Here is a 27,377-nt window from a genome sequence, read left to right as displayed (position 1 = left end):
CAGGGAGTCATGCCTTCTTAGGTAAACAGACAAAACTCAGACCTGGGATACCTGTAAACACAACCATATTATCTTGTTTTCTTAACTTGTCTGTCTTGCTTTAGGAAATTACAAATTTTGGTGTGAGTAAACAAAATCAATGGAATGCAAATGAAACATTTACTAAAATGCTAAATTTATTAAAGCCCTTTGAGCTTCTTAGATCAAAGTAGCTATGTAAATACAAATAGCAATTACTACTTAAATAATTGCCTGAATTAAAATTCTAAATATCACATTATATTATGGAGCGCTAGGGAAAGGAAAGGGAGCTCACACTTGAGTAGTTCTTCCTCTGTGCCAAGCACTGGCTAAACTCTTGCCTTTGGAGTGATGTCTCATTTTATCCACATGACCTCTGCGAAGCAGTAGGGATTCTTATACCCATTTCACAGATGAGGAAATTGAGTAATAGAGATTCAATAACTGACCTAGGGTCACAGAACTTGTTTGTGGCATATCCAAGATCCAAATTTCAGTTTGGATCTTTTTTAGTTTATAAAACAGCACTTAAAGTCTCCAGTCATCTTAGACGTGATGCACCCATCATGACGTTTTGGTCAACAATGGACTGCACAGAGGATGGTGGCCCCATAAAATTATAATCAAGCTGAAGAATCCCTATCACCGAGTGACATCTTAATATCATAGCACAACCCATCCCTCACGTGTCTGTGGTGATGCTGGGTAAACGAGCCTACTGCGCTGCCCGTCGTAGAAAAGTACAGCACATACAATTAGGTACAGTCCAGACTACTTGATAATAAACGACTGTGTTACTGGTTTATATGTTTACTGTACTTCTTATTGTCAATTTAAGGGGTACTCTTTCTACTCATGGGAAAAGGTGTGCTGTAAAACAGTGGCCGCGTTACGCCAGCAGCAGCCTCATGTGTCTCGTGCTTACAACATCTCTCGATTGCATCATTTTCTCTGGTGCTTGATTTAATCTTGTTGTTTTGTGCAGGAGCATACTGTATAGGCTTATAGCCCAGGAGCAGTAAGCTGTACCACAGAGCCGAGGTGTGTAGTGGGCTCAACCATCTAGGTGTGTGTAGGGGCGCTCTGTGATACTCGTACGGTGACGAAATCGCCTAACGATGCATTTCTCAGAACGTATCCCTGTCATTAAGCATCACATGATTGCTTAATTATGATAAATTAAAGTCAATGTTCCCAAAAGAAATTTTAAATTTAATTTAAAATCAATTCAACAACATATGTATTCACTTAACCTACTGTGTGCAAAGCAGCACATTTAAAGGAAAATGGCAGTTGCCTCTTTTAACTTGGATACAGATATTTACTAGGCATTTCATGAAGGGAGGGGGTGGGTAGGATTTGCAAAATATAAATCGTTGAAGGTCTGAAACAGCACATAAAAAACAAAAATGAACTCCATGCAGGATTTGCACAAAGGCAAATGCAAAACAAGCCTCTCAGTCTTTTCAAAGTGTCCTCACTTTCCTTCCTGTCTTATAAATCTTGTGTTTCCTCAGTGATAGATCATATGGTCTTTATTCTATTTCAGCTGTCCTCTGAAGTCCATATTAGAAATAGTCCTTTTTTTCTGATCCTTCCCAGATTTTTGCTTTCAGTTCACCACCACTGGTAGATGTTTTATAACTTGAGTAGTTCTCAGATTCGTAGCTCTTCTAAATATTTGTTCCAAGTCTTGTTTAAGCATTTAATTAAGAGCTTTCTTTAAACTCGGGGACGCTCACAGTTCTGCAGCCGCTCCTTTCTTGGAGGATGTCGTGTCCTCAGAGCCAGGTGACCCACACTGGGCCCCGTTCTCTCTGAGGTCTGCCCTGCCTCATGTCCTCTCATGGCGCCCCTGCCTTCGTTTTTATTCTCATTTGTTGATGCAGCCCCGTGGAGTCCAGTTGCTTGCATTTTCTACACTTCACAGTTGGCAGCTATTTTCAAATAACCCCAAAAGGTTTTCGTTTGGCTAGTGTACTTTCAGATAGTTTCACTTGATACACAGTCTCTTGTTTTGTATTTGTGGCCTCCTGACATAGTGTCATGTATTTGACTATACAACAATAGCATTTGTGTTCACCAGGCCCCACTATTTTGAAAAGGCAGGAATTCAGAAATGTGGATAGGCCTGGTGTTTTGATTTTTTTTATTTTCTGTGTTGTTTTTTTAAACTAAATTCTGTGTTGATGAATAAATATGGGTGCTTTTGGTTTACTTGCTAAAATTCTAGAAGCTTGGTTTCAGAACTGTCCCAGTTTCACAAGCCTATAACTTACATATTTTCATCTTGAGGACCTACTGAGCCAGAAATTTAAGCATTAAGCTCTAGTTCCTATTACTCTTGAGTAGTTCTTCCTCATTTCAACATTTTCATTTTTGTTTCTGAAAATCAGATGCTTTCTTTTGTGATTCTTTCCATTTGAAGCACTTGAACACACTGGTTACCACAAATCTTTCTTTCCCATTAGAACACTGAAGAACCTGCAGTCAAATTCTCCTGAATTGTCTTCTGAATCGTTACTGCTCCTTCCTGCCAGTATGTGCTGAGGCAGTTGATCTAGAACAGAGGTCAGCAAATTATGGCCTACTAGCCAAATCTGGCCCACTGCTCATTTGTAAATAAAGTTTTATTGGCACAGAGATGCTCATTCATGTATACATTGTCTATGGATGCTTGCACGCTCTAGTGGCTGACTTGAGCAGTTATAGCAGAAACCATATGGCCCACAAAGAATAAAATATTTGCTATGTGGCCATTTGCTGAAAAACTTTTGCCAACGCCTGATATTAAACCTAAGAATGTTTCTCAGATTTCCTGATGCCAACCTCACAGGTATTTGTTAAAACATACAGCTTCCTAGACTTCTGCTGTGAAGATTTGGATTCTACTGACCTGAGAGGAGGTATGGGAATTTATTTGTCACACAGGCCCTAGGTTCGTGCTGCTCAGAGGCTGCAGGCCGGCCACTCTGGCATCGCCTGGAGCTTGATAGAGGTGCAGTGTCAGGCCCCACCCAGAGCTGCTGAGTCCGGAGCTGCACTTTGACGTGACCCCCAAGCTTTGGCACGCACACCCAAGTTTAGAAGCAATGCGAGTGGCATGTTCAGTCACCTTGGTTTTGGCACTGTTAAAAAGGACAGAGTTCCCCCCCCCCACCCCAAATTTGGTTAACATCCTAGACATAGTCTACAAAACTTGCCATCCTCGTTTGAGCCCACAGAGTAGAGCTAATGTTGCTGGAAGGAATCAGTAGCTGGCATATGATGGTGGTGACAAGGCAGCCACCATGTATTGAGCTATTACTTTGCTGGACATGTGTACAGAGGACTTGGTGTGGGCCTTCGGATTGATGTTCCCATTTAATCCTCACAATAACCCCACAGGGTACTGTCCTCTTTGTAGAAATGGTGTTGTGGGGCTTGGAACGATTTTATAACTTGCAGAAGCCTCACAGCTGTTGGAGACCAGGCGGGGACAGGAACTCGGTCTCCCTGACCCTCAGGCCCTTGCAGTGTGAGCCACAGCCAGGTGGGCCGCTCAGCAGAACCACCGTGGCTCCACCCAGGCTCTTGGACCACAGTTTCCAGGGAGGAGGATCAGGCTATAAGCTTCAAGTTGGTAGCCTGGGGACAGAACTATGCATTCAGCGATTGATTGTCGGGGAGAAGCCCAGGAGGCAGTCTGCTGCCAGCTTTCCACCCTGCCTCCTCCTTTTGTAAGGAGTTTGGTCAGGTGACTAGCAGTGGAGCTCGTGAAGAGTAGGCTGGGCCTGTCCTGTCAGCTGTTGCAGGGGACCCGAAAGGCATGGGTGTGGCCCGCTGCCAAGGCCTAAAAATATGCCTTCTTTCTGCTCCAAAGCAGACACTTGGTACTGTCACCTGTCCCTTGTCTGTCTGCATGGGAAGTAGCCTGTTTAGGGCAAAAATGTTGCTCCTTGTGTCAGAAAGAAGCACCTGAGCTAATCAACAGTTTGTCCCCCAGCTGTGCTGCTGGGTATTTGATGACTAGCTTGCTTCAAAGAGCTGTGATGCGTTTGTCCTGTTGCTTACAACCAATTGCTTCTGAGTCTCAGAAGCTGGGAAGGAAGCTTGTCTCGGGCAGTGTGGCTGCTTTATCACCTCCTGTCATTCACAAGTACAGGGAGGGCACAGGGAGAAAAATCTTTAAAATATTGACTTAGCATGAGGGATCGGTTTATGGATTTTCTTGATTATTCACTTTGTGTTGTGATTAAAAGAAAAAAAAAATCTCCGCCATTATTCTCTAAGAGCTGTTATGTCTTATCTCAAAGTACTTTACCATAACATACCATCATTAGACTCTATAAGCTTTTTTCTCTTTATTGTGTCTACATGATAAATGCTTTCCAATAAATGACATCATTGGTGTTGAGAGTCACCTTCATTGTGTAAGTTTCTCTTGAATCCAGTTGATTTTAATTTTGGGGGGATATTGTATAAAGTGAATCTCAAGCATGGGCTATTTCATGTCTCACATGCTGCATTTCCCACGCAGTAACATTTGAACCCACCCCTAGTTTCTCTCGTGTAGACTTTCTGTTCTGATGAGTTGCTCCTGCTGATAAGGTTTTTTTTCTGCCAGGTCCCTTTGTTGGTACCCAACCATTTTACAGGTATTTGCATGTGTGTAGAAGGGCTTATGTCCCCTCCTCCTAAATATACTTTAGCTTTCTTAATGTTTATTCTACACCAAGGGTGTGAAGGAAAGCATGTGGCAGAGGAACAGTGAGGACCAAGCTTTTGGAAACTCCTGCCGCACTGTTCCTTGTCGTGGGTTTTGCCTTTTCACCTGTAAAAGAATCTTACTGACATGCACACTTTGCCACTTGGATTAAATGAATAGAAAATTTTCTTTGCCAGATATTGGCTCCACCCAAAAGTGGAAAGGGAAGCCACGAGTCTGCAGGAGCCATGCATCTTGGAAAAGTCATGGTATTACGCTATTCTCGTTAAAATGAGAAGTAGGAGTCCTGTATTCTTAAGCCAGTAATGGGGCCAGATGAGAGGGGACCTCGGCGGGAGGCTTAAATGGAAATCATGTGCTTTTTCTAGACTTGTAAAGATGCCTTTTTGCACTGGTGTTAGTTACCCTGTAGCCTGGCATTGCAGCCTTTCTGACCAGCCCCAACTGCTAACTGGCTCAATTGGGTGATTCAAATGAGTGTGTTACAATGTCCCGTAGTCCTAAAGTTCTTTATTCTACCCCACTTTGTGATCAGTCAAGGCCTAAGTATATTATAAAGTATATTCTCCTCATTAAAACAATCGTGGAAGCTCACAAAGGGAAATTGTTAATATGCGTTCCAGCTTGTCATTTCTGCCTGTGTGAATAAAGAAGATAACCATTCCTTTGGGAAACTATTTTGGGAATCGAACAACAGATATGCTAGCCAGAGAATTCTCTTAACTGTCATTTTCCTTTTTGTGTGTACTCAAAAATAACATCCTGATGGGCTCCTCGGTGCCTCTGCACATACAGAGCACAAGTGCCAAAGCCCAGGTGGTGTTAATGTGGACCAATCCCCTGGGCACATGTCGCCAAGAGTTGGACAGCTTGTTCAGCGTCTTCATCCATATGGCAAGCTGTCCCATTCACAGAAAGGCGTTGGGGCTGTGCCTGGTGTGTACTGTGGTCAACGTAGTGTAAAGAGAAGGCTTCCACTCACACACCGCCTCGTGGCACAGGTTGTTTCAGGGTAGATCTGAGTTACAATGTACACACACACCACCACACACAATCACTCGGCTAAGAAATCCCAGAACAGCTTTGCTGGTTTCCTTTTTCTCCCTGCTTCATTTTAGAAGCAAATGGTTATGTCAGGGGATATAATTCAGGTGCATGAAGCATACCTGGTTGATAGAAAGTCAGTTGGAATAACACACACACAGACCTTTTTGGGTGATGGGTCATGGGTTAACTCAGTTTAAGGTCGGCATGCCCATGCTAGAATTCTTCTGTAAACGCCAACTTTTGTTCTCTGTGTTTGCATTTTCAACTGTGAAAACTGTTCAATGTACAGTTTTGATTGTTAGGTTAGTTTAGTTTTCATTTTTATTTTTGCTGTTTTGGTTTTTGAGCCTTAAAATGAAGAAACAGAAAAGGAAAAGAAAATCATTATCAGCCTCAAAAATCTGAGAGTAAAACATTCCCTGGAGTTGTCAGAACTAAAAAGTAAGAATCAAGAAAACAGCTTTCCCAGTAAATGAGTGAAAAAGAGGGACACTTTAAAAGGCACTTTGGAAAATTTATCAGAAGGCAAAGAGTTCTCCATTTATATACCCTGGTGTTGTTCTGCTTTTGTGTAACTATTTGTATTCTTGTTTGGTAAACAAACAGACCCCATAGCAACTGTAGCTGATATTTATACTACCTATAAGGCTTCCCTAAACAAACAGACACTCTCTATGACCTTCAAATTTCATTCCTTTTATAGCCTTCAAGGAAATCAGTTTAATGGCAAGTTGTTTTCTTCCTTTTCTTTTTTCCTTCTACCTTTTTTAATACTTTGAGGTATGTCTTTCAAGGCTCCTTTTTGTGTATATTGTACATCTTGGCTGTGAATGTTGAGTGTGAAGGTATATTATGGCAGAAGGAAAGAGAAACCTAAAGTGTTTGTGTAAATGATGTCGTCTTTGGTTTCAAGAGGAGCCATTTTAGTCACCTGGTGGGGTTTCGGCTTATAAATCGGAAAGGCTAAAGCTCCACTGAAATTATTACCATAGACCTTAGAATCGGACAGGCATCTAGGCTGTGTCTGTTAAATATTGATAGAAATATCCTGGTACATATGAGCCCCTATATTCAAGTTAAATTTTTCCATATGAGTCATATTTATGACAAGAACAAGATATCTCGTGTTAAAGATCAGTGTGAGAAATAAATGGCAGCTTCATTAAGAAAATAATTGACACCAAAAGCTGGAATAATCCTGTGATGTTTGAATAAATTATAGGGTCGTACAGATAGCCCTAAAAAGAAACTTGAGGATAAATGGGAAGTGGTCCAAAGTTCAACAAAAATATGTTCCCGAGTGGGACAGAAGGCACTGGACAGTACTAAGGTGTACCCATTCATTCCAGAAAACTTACCACGCTCTAACCTCGCTCCACGTGCCCCAGCTCGGGGGGTACAACCGAGAGCTTGACAAGGTCTGTCCTCATGGAGCTGACATTGCAGAAGAAAAATAGAACAAACAAGTAATTACATAATAAAAAGACAGAATCAAGTTCTGAAAAAATAAATAAAGCAGGGAAGGGGAAAGAGTGTTGGATAAGCTGGTTTGTCTGGCAAAAGCTTTCTGAGGAAGTGACTCTAGAACAGATGTGAAGAAGTGAAGGAAGAGCCTTCCAGGCAGATGGCACAACAAGAGAAAAGGGCCTGAGGCAGGGGCCAAAGGAGAACATGTTTGGCTTAATGGCGGCCGTACCTGGGTTAATGCGGGGGCGGCTGTGTTTCCTGGTTCTGAGGTAGATGGAAGCCGGCTGCCTGCATTTCAGCTCAGGCTGCCCACTCACTCACTTCATCTCGGTATGCCTCAGCTTTCTATCCAAAGTGAGTGTGGTACCAGGCCTTGCCTCATAGATGAACTGTGAGTTCATACGCACTGTCGTCTCTGGCACACAGTAGGTGCTCAATAACTGTTAAAGATTATTGTTCAGTGTTATGCAAGTCATTTATGCATTCAAACCACTTTTACTGAGCATTTGTTGTGCTAAGTATATAGGTTCTGGGAATTAAAAGATAACTGCAACATCGTTCTTCCCTTAAGGAGCTCACAGCCTAATCACAGAGACGAACATGGGAACAGACACCTGCAACACTGTAACAAATGCAGTGATAGGAATATATGGAAAATGTAATACAGTGTGTGAGTTTTGTGAAACGAGCATTAGTGGAATATTGTTGTGTATGTAATATGCATCAGGTGAGACTTTCTAACACAGAGCGCTCCATGAAGGAAAGGTCCCATGTCTCTTGTCCATTGCCATGACCTGTCCCGGAAGCACAACCAGCCCAGCGTGTAATAGCTACTAAATTTTCTTGCAGAGATGAGATGCAGTGTTCAGATAAAGGTGAACTCATGAGAACCCATTAAGGGGATTTACGTATTTGCTACCCTTTGGCAGCGATGCTGTAGGGGTACCTGGTTAGCTGTTGTTGATACTTACAAATGCTCCAAGTGAGAGAAAGTCTGGGTTTCTGGTAAGAGTTAATTCTCAGCTTTTAGCTTGCATCAGAATCCTCTGGAGGACTGGCTAAACTGCAAATTGCTGACCCCCAGTTGTAGGGTTTCTGATTCAGTAAGTTGGGGTGGGGCTGGGGCCTAAGAACCTGGGTTTCTGGCATGTTCCCAGGGGCCGCACTGTGAGAGCTGCTGTGGACATCCCAGCGGCTGTAGTTTTGCTTTGGCCTTCTTCCCCTTTCTGTTATTCCAAGTAACAGAGAAGTGAATGGGATAACTATTATTTACTATTATTTAGGACAGTGTGTTCCAGGGCCAGAGCTCATCATTGCAGAGAAGAATTATTAAGACTATGATCCAATGTAAACTATTTTATGGAACAAAATTCATTTAAAAATTCCTAATATTGGCCTTTAAGTTATTTGTAAGTACTCTGGTTTTGTCTTGGTAATTCCTTTTTTTTAATGCCTGAAAATGCTTTTTATGCTTCGATTATCTGCCTGCCGTGTTCTTTTCCTTGTAGCAGTTGAGCTCCTACTGATACTTAAATGTCCAGATCAAGTATTACAGCATTTTATGTTAAAGCCATCTGTTCAATTCTCTCTCCCTCCCCAGCTAGAGAATTGGGCAAAACTCTTTTAGAGAGGAAGAGGCGGTCGTCTGACAACGACCTCCAAAGGTGTTTGATTATTCATTCACCTGATCATTATTAAAAAATCTGAATATGCTCCCCTAGTAAGTGTACTTTTAATCAATTAGACACGTCTAATATTGTGCCTATACTATAAAAATTAGCAGCTTGGGAGTGACAAATACTTGTACGTGCACACGTGTATATTCATATAAAATTCTAATATTACCTGAATGCATGCACACAGAAATTATAATATTCTCTAACCACCCACCCTTTGATCTTATGAATCCCTTTAGACACACTGATCTCGGAACCCAGCGCCATGTTTGTCACAAACTAGATGTTTATTGAATCCTGCTAAATTACAGGTACTAAAGAGTTTAATTCAGTGACCACTAAGGAAGCACCTTCTACTACAGAAAAATACAATTACATAAAGTAGGGAGTAATTTTAAGGAAACATAATGCTTGTGCCTAATAGTTTTGAGTCAATTTATATCTTCAGTTCTCTTGTTCTTTCCTCCACTGCTTTCTCATGTGGCCCTCACGCTTCACTTAAAATATTCTTCAGGTTCTAGAGTATAATTGTGCTGCCATCCGTAGAGTCCTGGGGTGGAGGGATTAAATGAGAATTAGTATTGGAAGTTTTATTTATGCTCTTTGGTTTTCTGGCTATTGTTGGTTCCTCTGACATAGGGGCAAGGCTCCACACAGACCTTGTGAGTCACCAATGCAAACACACTTGCACTGACATAATGAGAATGCCTGCCTAATGGTGTTAATAATTTTTGGATTAGTGGTCCCTTCTCTGTATTGACACAGTTGCTCACAGCCACTCTTTGGAAAGCACTCTGTTTTCTTAAGGAGATCCCACTGTTAATGCTGCCAGGGGTAAGGTCTCACAGGCTCAGGATAACCCTTACTGGTGTCACAAACAAAAGCGTGGCCTCTCCCTGTTCTGGTCTTTTCCTCTCTTCATTCCTTCGCTCGGCACCATGCAAACACAGGCATTCTGGCTTTGTCATCACCAGCTCTGTCTGTGACTGACTGACTGGAATGCACCAGGCAGCCTCAGATACTAACACTGTCGTTCCCTACTCCGCTGGGCTGTGCGCCCCACACTCCTGGCATCTGGGAATCAAGGCGGCATGTTTTGCCCAGTGTAACGGAAAGGGAGATGAGGCAGATTGGGGGTGTGGATGGGGAAGAGAGGAACTTGCCAAACACATTACCTGTCATGGCACCCAACCTCGGGATCTTAGCATTGGTAAGGCAGACAATTACTAGTCACTCTTACATCCTACACATAAGATGCTCCTAGATCCTAAATGACACGCTCTAGTTGTAGAAGCATGGGACATGCTGCACCGTATGCCTTTGGCCTTTTGTAGGTCATTATCCCCATAAGTTCAGGATGACCCTGAGGCTCTTCAGTCCCCATGAAAATTCAGATTGAGGTATGTCTTCAGAGACTTGCTGCTGGGTCAGCGTCAACTCGGGAAGCACATCCAGCTGAACACCCAGTCTCCTTGAGGAATACTTCGAGAGTTTTTGGTTTTCCCACCTTCAGTCTTTTGAGTATGTGCCCCATTGTCATGGTTGCCATGTCTTCTTACATTATTATTTATATTATTTTCCTAAAAATTGAGTTATTTTTTCATTTAGATGAAATAAGCCATATCCTAAAAAGTGATATGTGTGAAATCAGGGGTTGGAGATACTACATATTTTTGTCTAATGTAGATTAAATATGCCAGCCTTTAAATGTATTCTTGCTCCACCTGACACTGGCCCAGCACTGAGGGTCGCGTCACATACTGGGTGTTGGTACGAGAGGGGCCTCGACCGAATATGGACCTGTGCTGAGTGGGTCGGAACCCCACCTTCCTGGTATGCCGTTTCCTAGAAAAGCCCAAATCTATCATTTATCTTCCTAAAAAGTTAATTCAAAACCCTCCTTTTTCTTACACATGTCATCTCCTTCCCGGGCCAGGGACACCACCAGGCTTTGAGGATACCTGAGGCAAACCTGGAGTTTGGGAAGTTTGGAGTTGTTGCCAAGCCTACTGATTCCACAGTGTAGGCCAGGATATTCCTGATCAGTGTGATACCTGGCAGATATTATTCACTCTACAGATTGGTGATAATGGAGAATGGGTGTTTGTTAAGCAGAAACAGGAAATGGCCTTTTCCCTGTGCTGACTTCCCTCAGTCCTACCTGTTTTGTTACATGTTTTTAAAAGCAGCCTTGCCTGTAATGCTTAAATAATGATTTCGGGCCCACAAGCATTTTTATGAGTTTGCAGCTATTGCTCGGATCGGTTGCCCAACCCCACCCCTTGCCATATTTATCCTTCTCCAGCTTGCTTTTCAGCCGACAATTAACAGAGAGAGAACCTCCCCAGTGTTTCTTTAAGCACAGTCATTTTTAGGTCAGACACAGAACAGGGAATCTCCAGGTCCATAGTGCTCACTGTGTGGTCCGTGGCCCGGCACCCTCAGCACCTCCCAGGGTCCTGCGCAGGACATCCGGCCCTGGCCCCACCCAGGACTGCAGAGTCAGACTCTGCATGGTGGAAAGGTCTCCAGGTGGTTTATAGCCGTGAAAAATCTGAGAAGCCATACTCCCGGAATAGCAATGGGAAAAGGAAGGTGGTGTGTCCTTGGCCTTAGACGTGATTTTCATCAGGCGCAGCCCACGTCAGCAATCTTTGAGTCACTCTTTGGCCATGATTGTTTTTGCCATATCGGCATGTACCTATTATTTTTACTTAGAATTTTTCTGAAAATTAACTAACTTCAATACGTTTCATAAAAGGTTTCCACTGAGAAATCACAAACCTGATACAGTAGTCAGATTTTTTCCCCAGTACACTTGAACATGAATCTGAAACCATAAAAGATGGGGTGTCTGTATAGCACTCCATTGACCACACACCACTTCAGTGGGGGTGCCCTGAGGGCCGCTGCACAAAGATGCCCTTTTATATCTCAGGATAATTTATAATTTGGGGAGGGAAATCTGGGCAGAAATGGCTAATAGCTTGTATTTCAGATGTGAAGTTAGTTACGGTAACCCTCACATCTTGAGGCAGAACATTCTGAGAGCAGATACTATAACAGTAATCGCTACCATTGTGTAAAAGCACAAATCTGGCCCTTAATAGACTAATTCACAGTCACTCCAATCACAAGTTTTACTCATGAATATCATATCACAAGGGAATGTGAAATCCTTTAATTAAACATGATTTAAAAAGCCACAGAAAATTGAGATGACGAGCGTTCTGGGGAAGGAGAGGAAGGATTCACGGCATGAGAGAGAGAGAAGTGTGTGAGTGTGTCTCAGTCTGTCCTAGCTCCATCTTTCGTCACTTGGGGCTAGGCCCTCTAATGGGCTCTAAAAACACCCTTCTCTTTGTGTTCCGATTATAGAACTGATTGCCAGCTTGCTTTAGGAAAACTGATTCATAAATATGTAGGATAGTGTGTGTATTTCTGCAATGAGCGAAAAGCAAAAATTAAGACAGTATGCGATAAACAAGATACGTTAAGTTGTCTTAACAACCCTTCAGTGTGAAATGAGAAGCCCATTTGCTTCTCCAAGTGTTTTCAGTGGAAGGCAAAGGAGAAAGGTCATGTTCACAGAGTTACAGAAAGAAAGATGCAGGGCCGTCACCATCATTTCCGCTGTCCCCACTACCATTTGTGCTTTTGCAGGCAGGCATAAGAACCCTTCCCAGAACTGCTGTGTAGCACAGAAGACACTTGAGCTGTCATTCCAGTTTCTAGAAGAGACGGGGTTTGGGCTCCCCGCAGATTTTGAGGAGGGTACAGTAACATGGAAGCTAGCAGAAGAATGAGCTCTAAAGGGAAAAGCATGCTAGACACTGAAGTCACCTCTTTGCTATTGTGACTCTTCATTGATCTTCTTTGGCAGGTCAACTGTGCTCAGGTTCCAGGCCCAGCTCACCTGGTTTGGTATCACTCAAGTTGACCTTTTTGATACCAGTTAGTTCCTGAAAGTTTAGTATGAAAAATCTGAAGTCTCATTATTTTTTGAGCTATCACTTCATCACTAGAAATCAAATTCATATTCTCATATTGAAACCTAAGAAATCCCTGACATGGTACTTAAATTTCATTGAAAGGAGGATATGGCAGCAAAGTGGAAGGCAGCGGAATGTGGTGAGTAAAAAGTGAAGAGAGAGAGAAAGGAGAAAGTGGCATCATTTCTGTGTAATGCGTAAAAGAATTGAGCAAATGAAAAGTTTCCATTGATACTTAGTATTGTTATATTGCAGTTGTATTACAAGTTTAGTGTACAGGCACTTTTTATTAATAGAGAGTCCTGAAACTGTGCGTCACAAGAATACCTTTCTAGAAACATGAGGTGTCTGGAGTAGTTCCACCCTCTGCCATCCGGCCAAAGCCCTAGGCTGTGAGGGGTCCAAGAGGGGAAGAGTGTGGCTGACAGTGCTGCGGGGTGGACATTAAGAGGCATGTGCACATGGATATAAGGCCAAAGAACTGGCTAGAAGACAGACAGACAAGGGAGACTTGAGCCATAGTGAGGCACAGAGGGAGTTTGTCAGCAAACCTGCGGCTGCTTTAGGGTCAGTTGTCCATTAGGGTTGGATGGCTGGATGAGAGGCCAAAAGGTGGAGAAGAGAACGTGCCCAGTGGGGAAAGGGGGATCAGAACTGCTTGTCATTCAAAGGAGCTGACGGAATTAGCTGTGCTTTTTGGTGGTATATTTGCAGGGTGTGGGAAATAGTTGAGGAGAGAGTAGCTGCGCAGCAGTGCTGAGGACTCATACTCTTTACTGGAAGGCATGGACCCATTCATTCTTTTAACCAGTGCTCATTAAGTGCCTGCTCTTTTTTCATCTTGTCAGTAACAAGATATGTCATTTGTGCCCATTCCCTCTCTATCTCCACATTCTTGGTGGAAGATTGCTGGAGGTTTTACCACTTTGAGGAGCAACGCAGGCCATCTTGTGTGATTTCCTTCAGTTTTCAAATGTAGAAATAGAGGGCAGGGCAGTTAAAACACTAGCATGGTTCCTGGTTATTCGCACAGCTGAAATGAGAAATGAGGTCTTCATTCACTGAACTCCCTCCCCTCCCCTTAGAGAAATAGTACTGGTGACTCAATAAAAGGTTAACTTAACACCCCATTTATATGTTAAGCAGAGAAAGCCACAAAACATATTTAGAAAAGATTTTTCAGCACACAAAGGCTCAACAGTATCTGGGAAACACAGTTGCCCCAGGCACTCGTCCTTCAAAAAGTGTAGTTGATAAGAAGTATAAATTCTTTTGAGAACAAGCAGTATATTAGGGGAAAACAAATCTAGCAAAAATGAAATACAAAAGTACTACAGATTTTACACTTATGTTCAGTTGGTTTTTGACAAAGGAAAATTTATTTGCGATAGAATAATCTTTCTATCAAACAGTGCTGGGACAACATGTAAAGAAGGAAGTGGACCCCTTCCTCACACCATATACAACAACTAACTCAAAATGGGTCATAGACCTACATGTGAGAGCTCGAGCTGTTAGAAAAAAACACAGGAATAAATGTTCATTACACTGGATTAGTCAGTGGTTTCTTAGATTTGACATCAAAAGCATAAGGAACCAAAGTGAAAAATAGATAAATTGGACTTCATCAAAATTTAAAATTTTTGTGCTTCAAAGCACAGCATCAAGAAATAAAAAGACAGTCCACAAAATGGGAGTAAATGTTTGCAAATAATGTATCTGAGAAGGACCTTGCAAACATAGAATATGTTAAGAAAAGAAAACTCTTGCAGCTCAATAATAAAAAGACAAATAACCCAATATTGAAAAATAGACAATAGATTGAACAAACATTTCTCTGAAAAAGATGTACAGATGGTCAAAAAGTACATGAAAATATGTCAACATCATTCATCATTAAGGAAATAGAAATAAAAAGCACAAAAAGGTACCGCTTTGCATCCAGTGGGATGGCTGAGATAGACAGACAAACAGTAGCAAGTACCGGCAAAGATCTGGAGAAGGTGGCGCCTCAAACAGTGCAGATGAGAACATATAAGGTAGTGCTGCTGCTTTGGAAGAGAGTCTGGCAGTTCCTCAAAATGTTAGCTGTCCCGTAAGCACATCAGTTAACAGTTCTACTCCCAAATATATACCCAAAAGAATTGAAAACGTAAACAAGTACGGGGGCGTGCGTTTTCTTTCGTATTGGCACTAATCACAATCGCCCAAATGTTCATCAGTTGACGAATGGATAAACAAAATATGTTATATATATACAGTGGACTAGGACTCAGACTACAGACTGAAAATGAGAAGCTGTTCTTAGTTTTAGCAGGTGAATTTAATGATTCTGGTTTCACGTTTTGGTTAACTTGTGAACTTGGGAAGGTAATAGTGAATAGTCACCATTGAAGAACCATAGTCATTACATAAAATTTTCTCAAAGGCTAAAGTCAGTGTTGAAGTTAAGTCTCCGGCTGGTATACTTTGATAAGAAAAGAATAAATAGAAAAAATTCTTAAATAAATGTCATGAAAAATGACATTACACCATACTTGAATATATACTGTATTTAATATGTAATATCAGAAGTTGTTATTACATATTTATGTGTAATTATACTTTCCATGACAAGTTGGTGCTTTCTAACCTGAAATGCTATCACTGTTCTTGTGTTAAAAATATGTTTAATTTTTACATATCAAGGATTATCGGAAGAAATTTAAATCAGCTGGTTTTTCTTGATTCCATACTATTTGTATTTCATATATTTGGAGTAAAATTAATGAAAAGTGTCAGAACACTATTTTCTTAAGTGTATTGGCATCACTCTGGCCTTTACCTTCAAGAATGAAAAAAAAACTGGATATATAACTGAGTGTATAGAAATTAAATAGAGTAAAGTAATTTATTGTCTGTTCATTCATGAATCCATCTAACATTTATTAAGCCCACGTTCTGTGTGAGGTACTGAGTATGTGGAGATGAATTAGACACGATCCCTGCCCCTAGGAATTTTCAGCTTGGGAGTTTATAGTAAGAAACACTTTATTAAACAATTGACTCTAAATTTTAAAAAGTTTAATTTTGGGGCAAACCTGTTTAAAACCTTTCAAAGCGAAAAGTGTCTTTATCCGTCACTGACCTGGGCAGCTTTCAGAAGTCATACTTCTCACATTGGTGAGTTACCCTTGGACAATTGATTTAAATGATTAAGCTCACAGGCTTTATTCAGCCATCACATGCTTACATGGTCATTTTCCCACCATCTTTCATTCTGTAAATGTAGTTCTAATTAATTCAAGTTTAAACCATTCTTTCCCTCATTTTTAAATTTCCCTTCTTGTCCCTTTTGGCAAGTCCCAAAAGGCAGTCAGAATATAAATGTTTGTTCCACTTTTCTGATGAAACAAAAGCTGCCATTCAGCGGTACAGCTGGTGGTGTCTGATGGTGCTTCATACAGAATGACTGAAAAGCCGGAGTGAGCCTCAGCCCCACACCGCGCGTGTGCAGCCATCGTTCTCCTACTGTCAGAGCAAAGGGCAGTCTGAAAATCGAGACCTGCATAGCACTTGATTTTTTTCATGTGTGTATATGTGTGTGTTTATGTATGTGAAAAATTAACAGTTCCACAGCAAAATAGTCCTACAGCACACAAAATAAAAACTTCAGAAGAAACAAAAAAGTGATACGGTGAAAATTCAGTTTCCTCACCACCCAGACTCCTTTTGCCTCTCCCCAGAGGCCACAGACATGACAGTATTTTATGTTTTTCCAGAGACACTCTGTCAGAGCACCACTGCCCATCTATTCCTTTTGCTTCTAAAGCCAAGCACTTTATTTCACACAACTGTGTATTTAAAAGTATCCAACTGTATATTAAAAATTAAAAGCAAGTGACAACCATATGAATGTTTCCATTTTTGTAAACTAGTAATACATTAGAAGAAAAATGTGCCAGAATGTTAGCAGTTAACTCGGGTGAGGTTATTGGGTGTGGGATGGGGTGGGGTCTGGCATCGGGAGTGGACTTTGTTTAGTAGCCTACTCAGTATTATGTAAACTTTAAAAAAAAATAAGAGCATATAATCCTTTTTGCAATAAAAATATGGTTTTAATATAGAGGCAGATTTTCCAGAGGTCTTCTGTGTGTGTAGCTATGTATGCATGTGTGACTTTCTCTAGACTTCAGGTATCACTGGTTGTCCTGCTAAGGCCTTAATCAGTTGTCATCTCTCCTTTCTTAGAAATAAGGATACCAAGATGAACTAAGAAATTCTTAGAGCACAGTTTTTATTCAGGCCATGGAGCCTTCACAGATATGTTAACCAGAAAACAAGGGGATGGCAGGGAGTGGCAAACGTCATGTTAAATCATGTACATTTTATTTCTAGTCATAAATTCCTCTAGTGAATGCATATTATTTTCTCTCATACAATTATTTTCAGAACACTCTCAGCTTAACCCAAAAAGCACAGTAGAATAACCATTTGCAGTTTTTAACTACAGGCATACCTCGTTTTATTGTGTTCGCTTTATTGTGCTTCATAGATACTATGTTTTTTCACAAATTGAAGGTTTGTGCCAACACTGCCACAAAAGATGATGACTCGCTGAAGGCTCAAATGATGGTTAGCATTTTTTAGCAATGAAGTTTTTATTAAGGTAAATACATTGGTTTTTTTTTTAGACATAACGTTGCCCACTTAATAGGCCTACAGTATAGTAGAAACATAACTTTTTTATATGAACTGGGGAACCAAAAAACATTCTGTGACTCACTTTATTGTGACATTTCATTTCATTGCGGTGGTCTGGAACAGAACCCACCGTGTCTGTGAGGTGCACCTGTATTGATATTAATTTTATATCCTCACTTATTGAGGTTTCAGGTTTCCAACTTAAAGAATCACACAGAAATATGTACAATGGCTCAGAAGGTACTCTGCATGCAGCATTTCTCGAGAGCAATCCGATAGAATATTCATAGTAGATTTTAAAACTTAGTACCCATTAACTGAATGATCCCATTTCTCTGAATGTGTCTTCTGGTAAAAATCAGTTATATACTGGGATGTTTAGCCTGGTAAATTTTACTTACAGCATTTTTCATAAATTAAGGAAACATGGAGGGAATCTCAATGTCCAAAATAGAGGAATGGTTAGACAAATGTTGGCATGTAACTGGAGCTAAGGTGGCATGTGATGGGCTGTTGTGCATCAGTAAATAATGTTCTTGAAGTCCAGTTGCTAACATGAGTAATTATTCACAAAATAATGTGAAATATAAAAGAGTGATATAAACCTTTATGTGTTAATTTGTCAAAAATGTGTATGTTTTAGGGTAATTTATTATTTTCAATATTTTCCAAGTTTTCTACAACAAATTATATATTAACTTTGAACATTGTGAAAATAAGTTAATCTTAATAAAATTGGTAAAGAAAATCATTATTGTGGTTAGGTTTTATTTCTTTTTAAGCCATAGGTAATAATAATTTTCTATTTAAATGATTTCCTTCTGTCAGACTATCTGAGAATTCTAGTATTTAGAAGGATTCTTTAATTTCAAATATTATCAATAGTTCTTTAAAATTCTAATCTGTATCTGTTTTTTCCAGTTTTATTATAATTGATATACAGCAGTGTATAAGTTATATAACATAATGATTTGACTTTCATATTTCATAAAATGATATAATAAGTTTAACAGCCATCATTTTATATGCTCATGTCTATTTTATTCATTTAAAAAAATCTGAAGATGAACATGGATAGGTAGTAATTCTTTCCTTTGGTCCAATGGAATTTGACTGTCTTTACTGCTTAGAGAATATCCTTTTATCATTTGGCTTTATAAATATCTTTAGTTCACTTGTGTTATTTTCTCTTCATAAGAGGTACCTTTCATAAGTTATTTTTGAACAATTTGGGGGTATTCCCAGTTTTATTTTCTATTTTAAGGCAAAATAGATTGTTATTATTTTCAAATTATATTAGATTTCCAGCAAAATCATTCAAAAGCCATAGGAAGACCTAGTGATGTTTCATAAGTTGTAGTTCTGTGCATGTGTGTTTACTGTGAACGTTCAGTGAGGATTAATTGTAAGTTAGGGACAAGTGGCATTTGTGTGTATCTGCTCTGCTCTGTGAATCAGTCAGATGTAGGAATACATCTTCTGGAGGTAATAGGAAATGCAAGGCGTGTGTGTGTGTGTGTGTGTGTGTGTGTGTGTTCATAATTCACTGTCCTTTGCAAAATAGACCTTTCCTCGAAGAGAATGTACTTGTGTACAAAACAGAACTTGCAGTGTTAGTGTTATATTTCTGTTTGATGGAATCTAAGGTTATGGAATGACTGTAAAAATAATTTGTCTGAAAGAAGTCTGGATACAGAAATCTCATAGAGAAAATGTTTGAGAATGTGGTTCTGCAGCAAGTGCGGCAGGTACACTCTGCCAGCACCTCGGGGGCTCGGATCAAAGCTCCCCTCACTGGATCCCTGGCCCAGTCATCATGTATTGATATGAAACCCATGAGGATTAACCCCTTCAAGTTCTTGCCAAGTTTGTTCTCACTTGGTGTCAGTAATGTTAGGGATATAATCTTCTTGCCACTATTAGCTTTTTTCCCCCTTTTAATCTAATCATCTATTTGGATACATTTGTCTTTCTAAATTTTATTCTCAATTATTTAATTTCACTGTTCTTTGCTTGATAAAATTAACTTGTGAAAAGATTGTACGAATTATGCAAAAGTAGTTTATGGTGGAAGGGAAGAGGAAAATGTGTAGTATTTTGGGTGGAAAGCAGTAAGAAAATCTCAAAATCAAGTACAGATTTTATAATTTTCATTATAGAGGTTAAAAGACAAGTCTTAGCTTCTACAAAGGTCCTTCACAGTCTGAGTAGAGAGCTTTGCCTCTAACAGAAGGCTGTCAAACGCTTTTCATATATGGTGGTACATTCCTAACATTGGGCGGTCCACATTTGGGGATTTAACTTTTAAATAACAATGCAGAATTAATGAGTACAATTCGTGGGAAAAGGAAACCCCAGATTCATCCAGCCTGCTGTTGTCTGCGTGGGTTCCTCTGGCCTCTTATGTCTGGTGGGATGGTTCCTGGCAGCAGATCCATTCTCTGACCCCCTGTGTTTCTTTCAGTTTGTCCCATGAGGAGCACTCCCACAGCCACCCCCTCTATGGACATGGCGTGTGCAAGTGGCCGGGCTGTGAAGCAGTGTGTGAAGATTTCCAGTCGTTTCTGAAGTAAGCAGGATTTTATGTTGCTTCCTTCTTTCACATAGCCACCACCTCCCACTGTCCATGCTTTTCCTCATAAAATGCCTCTTTGAAGGAGGGTTTCACACCACTGTTTTGAGAGTGGACTATAAATGACAAGATCGTAGGAATAGTTCCAAAACCTGTTGGGTGTTGCATTGTCAAAAGATAAAAAGATACACACCCAAGGGTAGTTTAGCTCCTCTTAGTAAGAGCCTGTGTTTACCCGTTTTTGGTTTTGTTTTTTTCCAGGTCAGTGATTAAATAAAAATTCTCCCAATTTTAAACTTGCAATAATTAGTTTTAACTTTTATTTATATCTTGACATACTGAATCACTGGCATACTCACTCTAATTTTATAAAATTGGTGTCACTTGCTGGTCAATTGCAGCTCGTGGATTGGGCCTTTTCTTTGTTTTATACAAATGACTCCATAAACATAAGGAGTGGATGCTGCCAACTTGATTCTTATCTTTCTATGTTGGTGTTGGCTTTTGATCAGAGTCTTGTCCTTATAGAGAGAATGGAGTAACCTTACTCTCTACAAATAAAGCATGACTAAAACTTGGGTTATCCCATTTGAATCTGTAACACTGGTAAATATCCCTGAAAGTAAATGATGTGATGTGTTAGTCTTCTCATAGCTCAAGCAAAATGCTTCTGCACAGCATCTTTATATTACCTTACCCATATAGTACCCTTGTCCTTGGAAAAAAAAATTAGACTGACCTGCCCTGCATTATTGCCATCTCATAAATACATATATAGTAACATCAAATCATTGCCATGTAGACTGAATACATTATATTTAAAACATTTATGTAGCACACAACAAACGTATGCATACACATAACTCCTATATATTTAGGTGCATAATGGTTTACAAGTTGAGTGTTGTCAGGTCTTTTCGTGTGGCTTTTCTCTCTCATTCAATCCCCAGGAAATAGAGGCAAGTGATTTACGTGCAGGTGGCTGGTTTTGTGTGGTCTTTATATTGTTAGAACAATGTCTATATCTATTTTTATGGACCTAGATGCAAATATTAAAGCCACCCTTAAAGATGTAGCTAGTGTTACCTGCAAAGGGTTTTGGTGAATAGCATTTTTTGATTAATGAATGGAAATCTGTGACTACTTTATAGCTTTCCAGCTTTAATTTTTTATTTTAAGAGCATTATGTGGTCATTAAAAACTTAACGTACGTACAATTTTTTTTAAATGATGCCAAAAAGTATTTCTAAATATCAACAATCAAGAGCAGTAATACTTCATTTTAAACTAAGCACTAACCCTTCACAATTACTACGGAATGATTCAAGTCAGTGCTATTGGGCTTTGTTCTCTTATGAATCACTCATTATAGAATCTGTGTGTTGTTATTCCCTGATCATTTGCCAATTCCTATGTAGGTATTGAGATTAAAAGATCTTGGCAGAAACCACTTTTAAATTCTGATTTCACCTTCTGCCCCAGTGTGAGCTTTGATAAATGTGTTGGTGCTAATTTCACTCACTGATAGAATCTGTAGTGATTTTTCACTGATAGGCTGAAAAACATCTGTAAATATGATTGTTTTATAAAGTCTTTAGGACTATAAGATAGCTGTCCACATTCTTGGTGATGTGTATCCATTTTATATGTATGTATGGGAAAGGACACCTCTACAAGGACACTGCAGTTTCAAACACCTGGAGTACTAAAGAAAAGAATCTAAAGATCATTAGAATTGATGCCTAGACTTGATTCCTATTAAAAAAAACAACAACAAAAAAGCCCTTTTCTAAGGATATTAGGAGTCTGGCTTTTGTATAGGAAACCACTAGCAAATATTATGGTTTTATACATGACATGACATGTTCTCAGTTCATGTTTGTTCAGTGGAATTTGGAATGCCCACTATGAACCTTCAATTTTTGCTTATTTCCTAGTACTTATTTATTGGAGACTTTTGTTTGCAAGCTATAGAACCCCAACTTAAATTGGCTGAAGCCAAAAAAGAAGCAGGGGTGGAGATGGGAGGATTCTGGGTGATAATTGGCTGCTGTAATTAGGAAGTCCAGTGGATTCACTAACTTCAAGCATGGCTGGATCCAGATGCTTAAACAAGGTTATTGGCGTTTTGGTTCTTTGTCTATTAGGTCTGCTTTCTTTAGTGTTGCCTTCATTCTTGGGCTATTTCCAAGACTGAAGAAGACAGATTTATAGGTCACAAATGTTTTCGCAGAGTGCATCTCTTTTCCAGAAAAAGTTCTGGGCAGACTGTCATTGGCCCAGATTGAGTCATGTGTTCTAGCTTTGAGCCAATCACAGTGATGTAGCCAGGCTTGCATCACATGCCCACCTCCAGAGCAGACAGAGACGTTCACCCCTATGAACCACACGGCCGCTAGGGATGGGAGCCTTGGCTCTCGAGATTAAACATGAGTCTTGTAAACCAGCAAAGGGAAAGTAAATGCCGAATATAAAACCCTCTAGAATGCAGTTCTCTTGGTGCTTTCCTTACTTACACATGGATTGGTTGTCTGACAAAGTCAGAATTTTGATTTTCTTCTACAGTATGATTTTAGCTCGTGGAAATTCAGAGTTGTCTTCAGGTTTGAGTATGTTGCCTGATGTAGGGGAAGATTAGTCTTCTGGCAGACTCCTGTCTCCGACATCTCCACACAGTCCAAAGGGTGAGCACATTGGCTGTAATGAAACCAACTTTTCTTTCCACGGAACTGGACAGAAAGAGCTACCAAACATCTTATGGCTCAAACCCAACCACGTGGCCTCTTTGAATGAAGTCATTGTTATTGGGAAGTGACATTTCAAGCATTTCTTCTCAAATTGCCAGATTTCTACACTCTGAAAGCATCTCTTTCCTGGGCACATTGTTCACTTTCATTATCTATCTCTCCTTAGAGGTGTTTCCTTGTGATTCAAGCAAATCGATACCAGAGAGATGTGGATTCTTCAATGTGTTCTTACTCAAGGAAATGTAGCATTGCTCTGACCTTGATTTAGGTACCATTTCATGGGTTTTTTCCACCTATCTTCTAATCCCATAATTTTACACTCCCTTGGTAAGAGTTTATGATTAAATAGCCCTAAACTAGCCACTGGCACAATTCCAAGTGCTTTACGTAAATAACTCATTTAATCCTCACAACCATCTTAGAGTGAGAGTATTGAAGTATTACTCTCAGTATCAAGGTAAGGAAACCAAGTCGCAGAGAGGGTAAGTGATTTTCCTAAGGTCACATAGCTAATAAGAAGTGGAGTAGAGATCGAGACCCAGGCCTCTGCTTTCCTGCATTCGCCCTGAACTACTGCACAATACTGCCTGGTAAGAAGCTGTGTGTAGCATTATCTATATGCTTTCTGTTAAGGCAGTAGGTACAGAGAAAGCTCTGAGGAACGGCAGATTGGGTAGCGAAGCCACTTACTATTGGTGTGCTCTTTGAGCTGGTTACATAACATCACGAGCCTTCCTGTTACACGTGTAATTTAGGATGACAATAATAGTAACCACCTCTTAGGGTTGTTAGAATTAAAAGGTACATCGTGTCAAGTGCCTAGCCCATAGTTGGCACTCTTTAAAAACATTAGTACTTCTTTTCTTATCTATCTAAATATGTTTTTTAAAGAGCAATCATTTTAAATATCCAAGCATTCCTGCCCTTGTACTTAGGGAAGGTCTTGTGACTGTGCAAAGTCCTGATGTCTCCAAAAAGACTGTTCATGAATATAATCCTTTAACCATGAATTTCTGGTTAAGTCCCACATGGTTGAATGTGATTTTAGGCCAGGGGATGGCAAGCTTTCTCTGTAAAGGACCAGAAAGTGGCTACTATATTCCCCCGAGAATAAGACCGGGTCTTCTCGTATTTCCCCCAAAATATGACCAGGTCTTACATGAATTTTCGCTCTAAAAGATGCATTAGGGCGTATTTTAAGGGGATGTCTTTTTTTTTTTTTTTTCATGTACAACAATCTGCATTTATTCAGTCATGTCATCTTTTTCTGGAACATCGTCATAACATACTAAATGTGTCTGTCTGGCTGACAGTTTTAACTGGGCCTTATTTTCGGGGTGGATCTTATTTTCGGGGAAACATGGTATGTTAGACACGACTGCTCCTCTCTGCCATTGTAGAAGCTCCCACAGGGCCGCAGGGAAGGAGCGGGTGTGGCTGTGTCCCTTGCTCCAGACTGCTGACCTCTGACCCAGGGTACAGTTTTGGTGTCATCATATTTTAGCTGAGAAGTCTTTTTGCAGTTCCTTGGGCATTGCTATCCCGTGTTATTTTAGTTTGAATTCCCAGAGCCCTTCAATTTATTCACATTTGGGAAAATATCCATGCATGTGTTGCCCTGTTACTTCACTCACCAGCCACCGTTTCTACACCTAGTGGACGTGGGTTCTTCCACCCTGTTTTTAGGGTTCAGGAGGAGAGGGGAAAGTGACTTTGCTTGGTAGCTGTTTTCTGATCTTCGGTTGCTCAGGCTAGTACAATGTCACCTTTAGAACGTCCAGGCTTGGTTATTCAGGATAAAAATCCCATCTGACAATAAAATGCCACTGTTAACAGGGGTTAAGGGAAGGGAGAGGGGACTCACAAGTCTAAAAATGAGGCATATTTTTTCCCTCCTGAGAAAGAAATATCCTAACTGTTGGTAAATCAAAACAAGAGATTTGACACTTTTCTGTGATCATTCTGCAGTGTTTGTTCCCAAGGTGAGGTATACCACAGGGCCCTTGATTTCAAAGATAAATACTGTACAAATAACCATCCTGTTGTCTTTCCCTCACAGCCAATAGAGGGACGCTTTATCAAAATCAGCAGATACCCAGTCTGTTGTACACATTTATTTCCCTGTTTTTTCTCAAAACAAGTTGCTGTGTTAGAGTTGATTTTTGAAGAATCTATCAACCATGAGTTATCCTGTGACCACTGTATCTGTTAGTGCTAACTACATCCTGCCGGTGCTCCTGCTAACTCACGCGGTCCTCCAGCCTTGCCCTGCTTGGGGGCCTCAGACACGGGAAAACAGAAACAAGCCCTGTGCCCTCCGAACAGGTCACGCCCCCGGCGGTCTCCATTCTCTCCCAGTCAAGTCAGTTTTTTTTCTTCGAGACCAGGTTGAACACAGAATCTTTACAAGTAGAAACATGGATTTATAATTCTTCCCTTTTTCTTTTTAAAAAGGGGCTCATATAATTATTTGGCAAGGTGGGGAGTGGATTTGAAGGTTAAATCATGACCACATTTTCCTGTTTCCAACGTAGAATGTAAAAATCAGACACAGACCCATAGTTTCACAAATACCAGGTTCTCTTATGTGCTTGGGAAAAATACTTTTTCCGCTAGTTTTGTCGTCCCCCCCCCCCCCATGGTCACTTGTATAACATCCAATAAAAGTATAATTTGTATCCTTGGTTAGTATCCATTTGAAAAGAATTGGGGGGGAGGGGTGTTTCCTTTTGTTTTTTGGTTATTTCTCCTGGAGAAAAGCACCATGCAAAACAAAACAAAAACTCCTTTGCATGTTAGTGTATATTATTTATTAAAGCCAAAACAAATTTTACATGTGCTTCAATAGACTACATGGAGAGAAATGTTGAAAGAACATGCCCAAAGGTGGAACTCTGACCCTTTCACAAAGGTCCAGGGCTGTAAACGGCAGAGGACATTTCTTTGGTAATTTGCTTACAAAAATTTTTTTCTGTGAATTTTACTTTTCAAAACTGTGAAGAGTTTTATGTGAAAGAAACTACTAAGTGCTCTCTGTAATGTTTTCACAAGTGTTTTTATCATGGTAACATCTTGTTTACTTTAGTTCCCTGCCTAAAACTACTTGGAACATGTTAAGAAAACATTTCAAGAACGCCTCGACAAAGAGGCTTTTGTTCAGCAGCCACCGTGAGGCTGCGAGGATCACCAAGGTGTTAACTTTCAGCCCCTTAAGCGCTTCCACATGAAATTCCAGCAACTATGTTTGTGGTTTTGGAAAAACAAAGTGTATGTTAAAGAAACCAGGTATATGCTAATACATGTCAAAGGAGGCCGGATATCATAAATTGTTTCAACCCCATTTGTGGCTCTCAGTGTGCCCGCCTGGACGTTCACAGCGAAATTAGCTCTAGTTAGTCCAGGAGACCTGAGCACGTGGGCAGGGAAAGCCATCTAGAATGTGGGTGCCTGCCAAGTGAAGTCCTCACTATTTAAATCTCAAGAACATGAGGATGACATTTCCCCCCAGTACATCCTAGGTGACAATCTAAGTATTAGAAAATGAGCTTAATATTTTTATGAATTTGACTTTTCCACTTATGCATTTTTGAGTTATTTTGGAAAAATTAAAATTGGGTGCTACCAAGAAAGGGTTTTTTTCCCCCTTTAAAAAGTCTCTCCTTTCACCTTTCTGACATTGTTCGGGAGTTCAAGACCTTTTCAAGTACTGGTAGAGGTCAGAGTGGCCTAAATCCCACAGTGCCCTCTAGTGATCTGTAAAATATTAGAGAGAAAGTTTAGACAAGTTTGCCAGAGATAACAGGCCCGATGCCACCACTTTGCTCAAAAAGAAGCAAATAACATTTGAACGCATTTTTTTTTCCCCAGCAAACAGATTTTAGTCAGAAATGCAAATGAAATGCAATTTTTTTCTGGTAGGCTTTGAAAGCATCAGAAGAATTTTTGAATGTCTACTCATGCAATTAATTCTACATATAACTGCCTCTGTGTATGGAGCACGTTGTATCACTCTATATACATTGTTGTACATTCATATATTTTAAGAGCCATTAGGTAGCTTAGGTATTGCACGTGATCATTTCCGGGGTGTAATTAGAAGGCATTACTTAAAAGACAGGGATCATCTTTGCTCCGTACTTTTATTGACACTGTCTACCATATTATGGCCATGTCTTAATGGTAAAATTTATTATTAGCAGTAGTGTCACAAAAGTCTGAGACAGCGATTTTCCTTTCAATAAAAGTAGTTAAAAACCTTTTAGAAAATCCATAATTTTGATTGCTGGTACTTCATAAATGTATAACTGGTACTTTTTAGCTGTCTCTTTAGGGAAAAATGAGTTTTATCACCTGCAGTACCTGGGTTAATGAAATTGTGTGTTGGAATTTAGCCAGGATGAAAGATGAGATCATTCCAAGACACTAATATTGGCAACAGGTCTCATAAAAAGCTCTGATTCTTGA

General features: G+C 40.1%; 1 protein-coding gene across 17 annotated transcripts in view; it reads left to right on the top strand.

Moving 5' to 3' along the window:
- Nucleotides 1-27,377, top strand: part of FOXP1 (forkhead box P1) — a 409,891-nt gene that overhangs the window by 334,481 nt on the left and 48,033 nt on the right. For all 17 annotated transcript variants that reach the window (XM_019746864.2, XM_019746863.2, XM_074313283.1 and 14 more), the window contains one exon: nucleotides 20,059-20,163. In XM_019746864.2, coding sequence (XP_019602423.1) covers nucleotides 20,059-20,163 — 105 coding nt within the window. The remainder of the gene's footprint in view (nucleotides 1-20,058; nucleotides 20,164-27,377) is intronic.

The sequence above is a fragment of the Rhinolophus sinicus genome, linkage group LG10 (genome assembly GCF_036562045.2).
Source record: "Rhinolophus sinicus isolate RSC01 linkage group LG10, ASM3656204v1, whole genome shotgun sequence".
In the NCBI taxonomy this organism is placed as follows: domain Eukaryota; kingdom Metazoa; phylum Chordata; class Mammalia; order Chiroptera; family Rhinolophidae; genus Rhinolophus; species Rhinolophus sinicus.
This window is presented reverse-complemented; position numbering and strand designations above follow the sequence as displayed.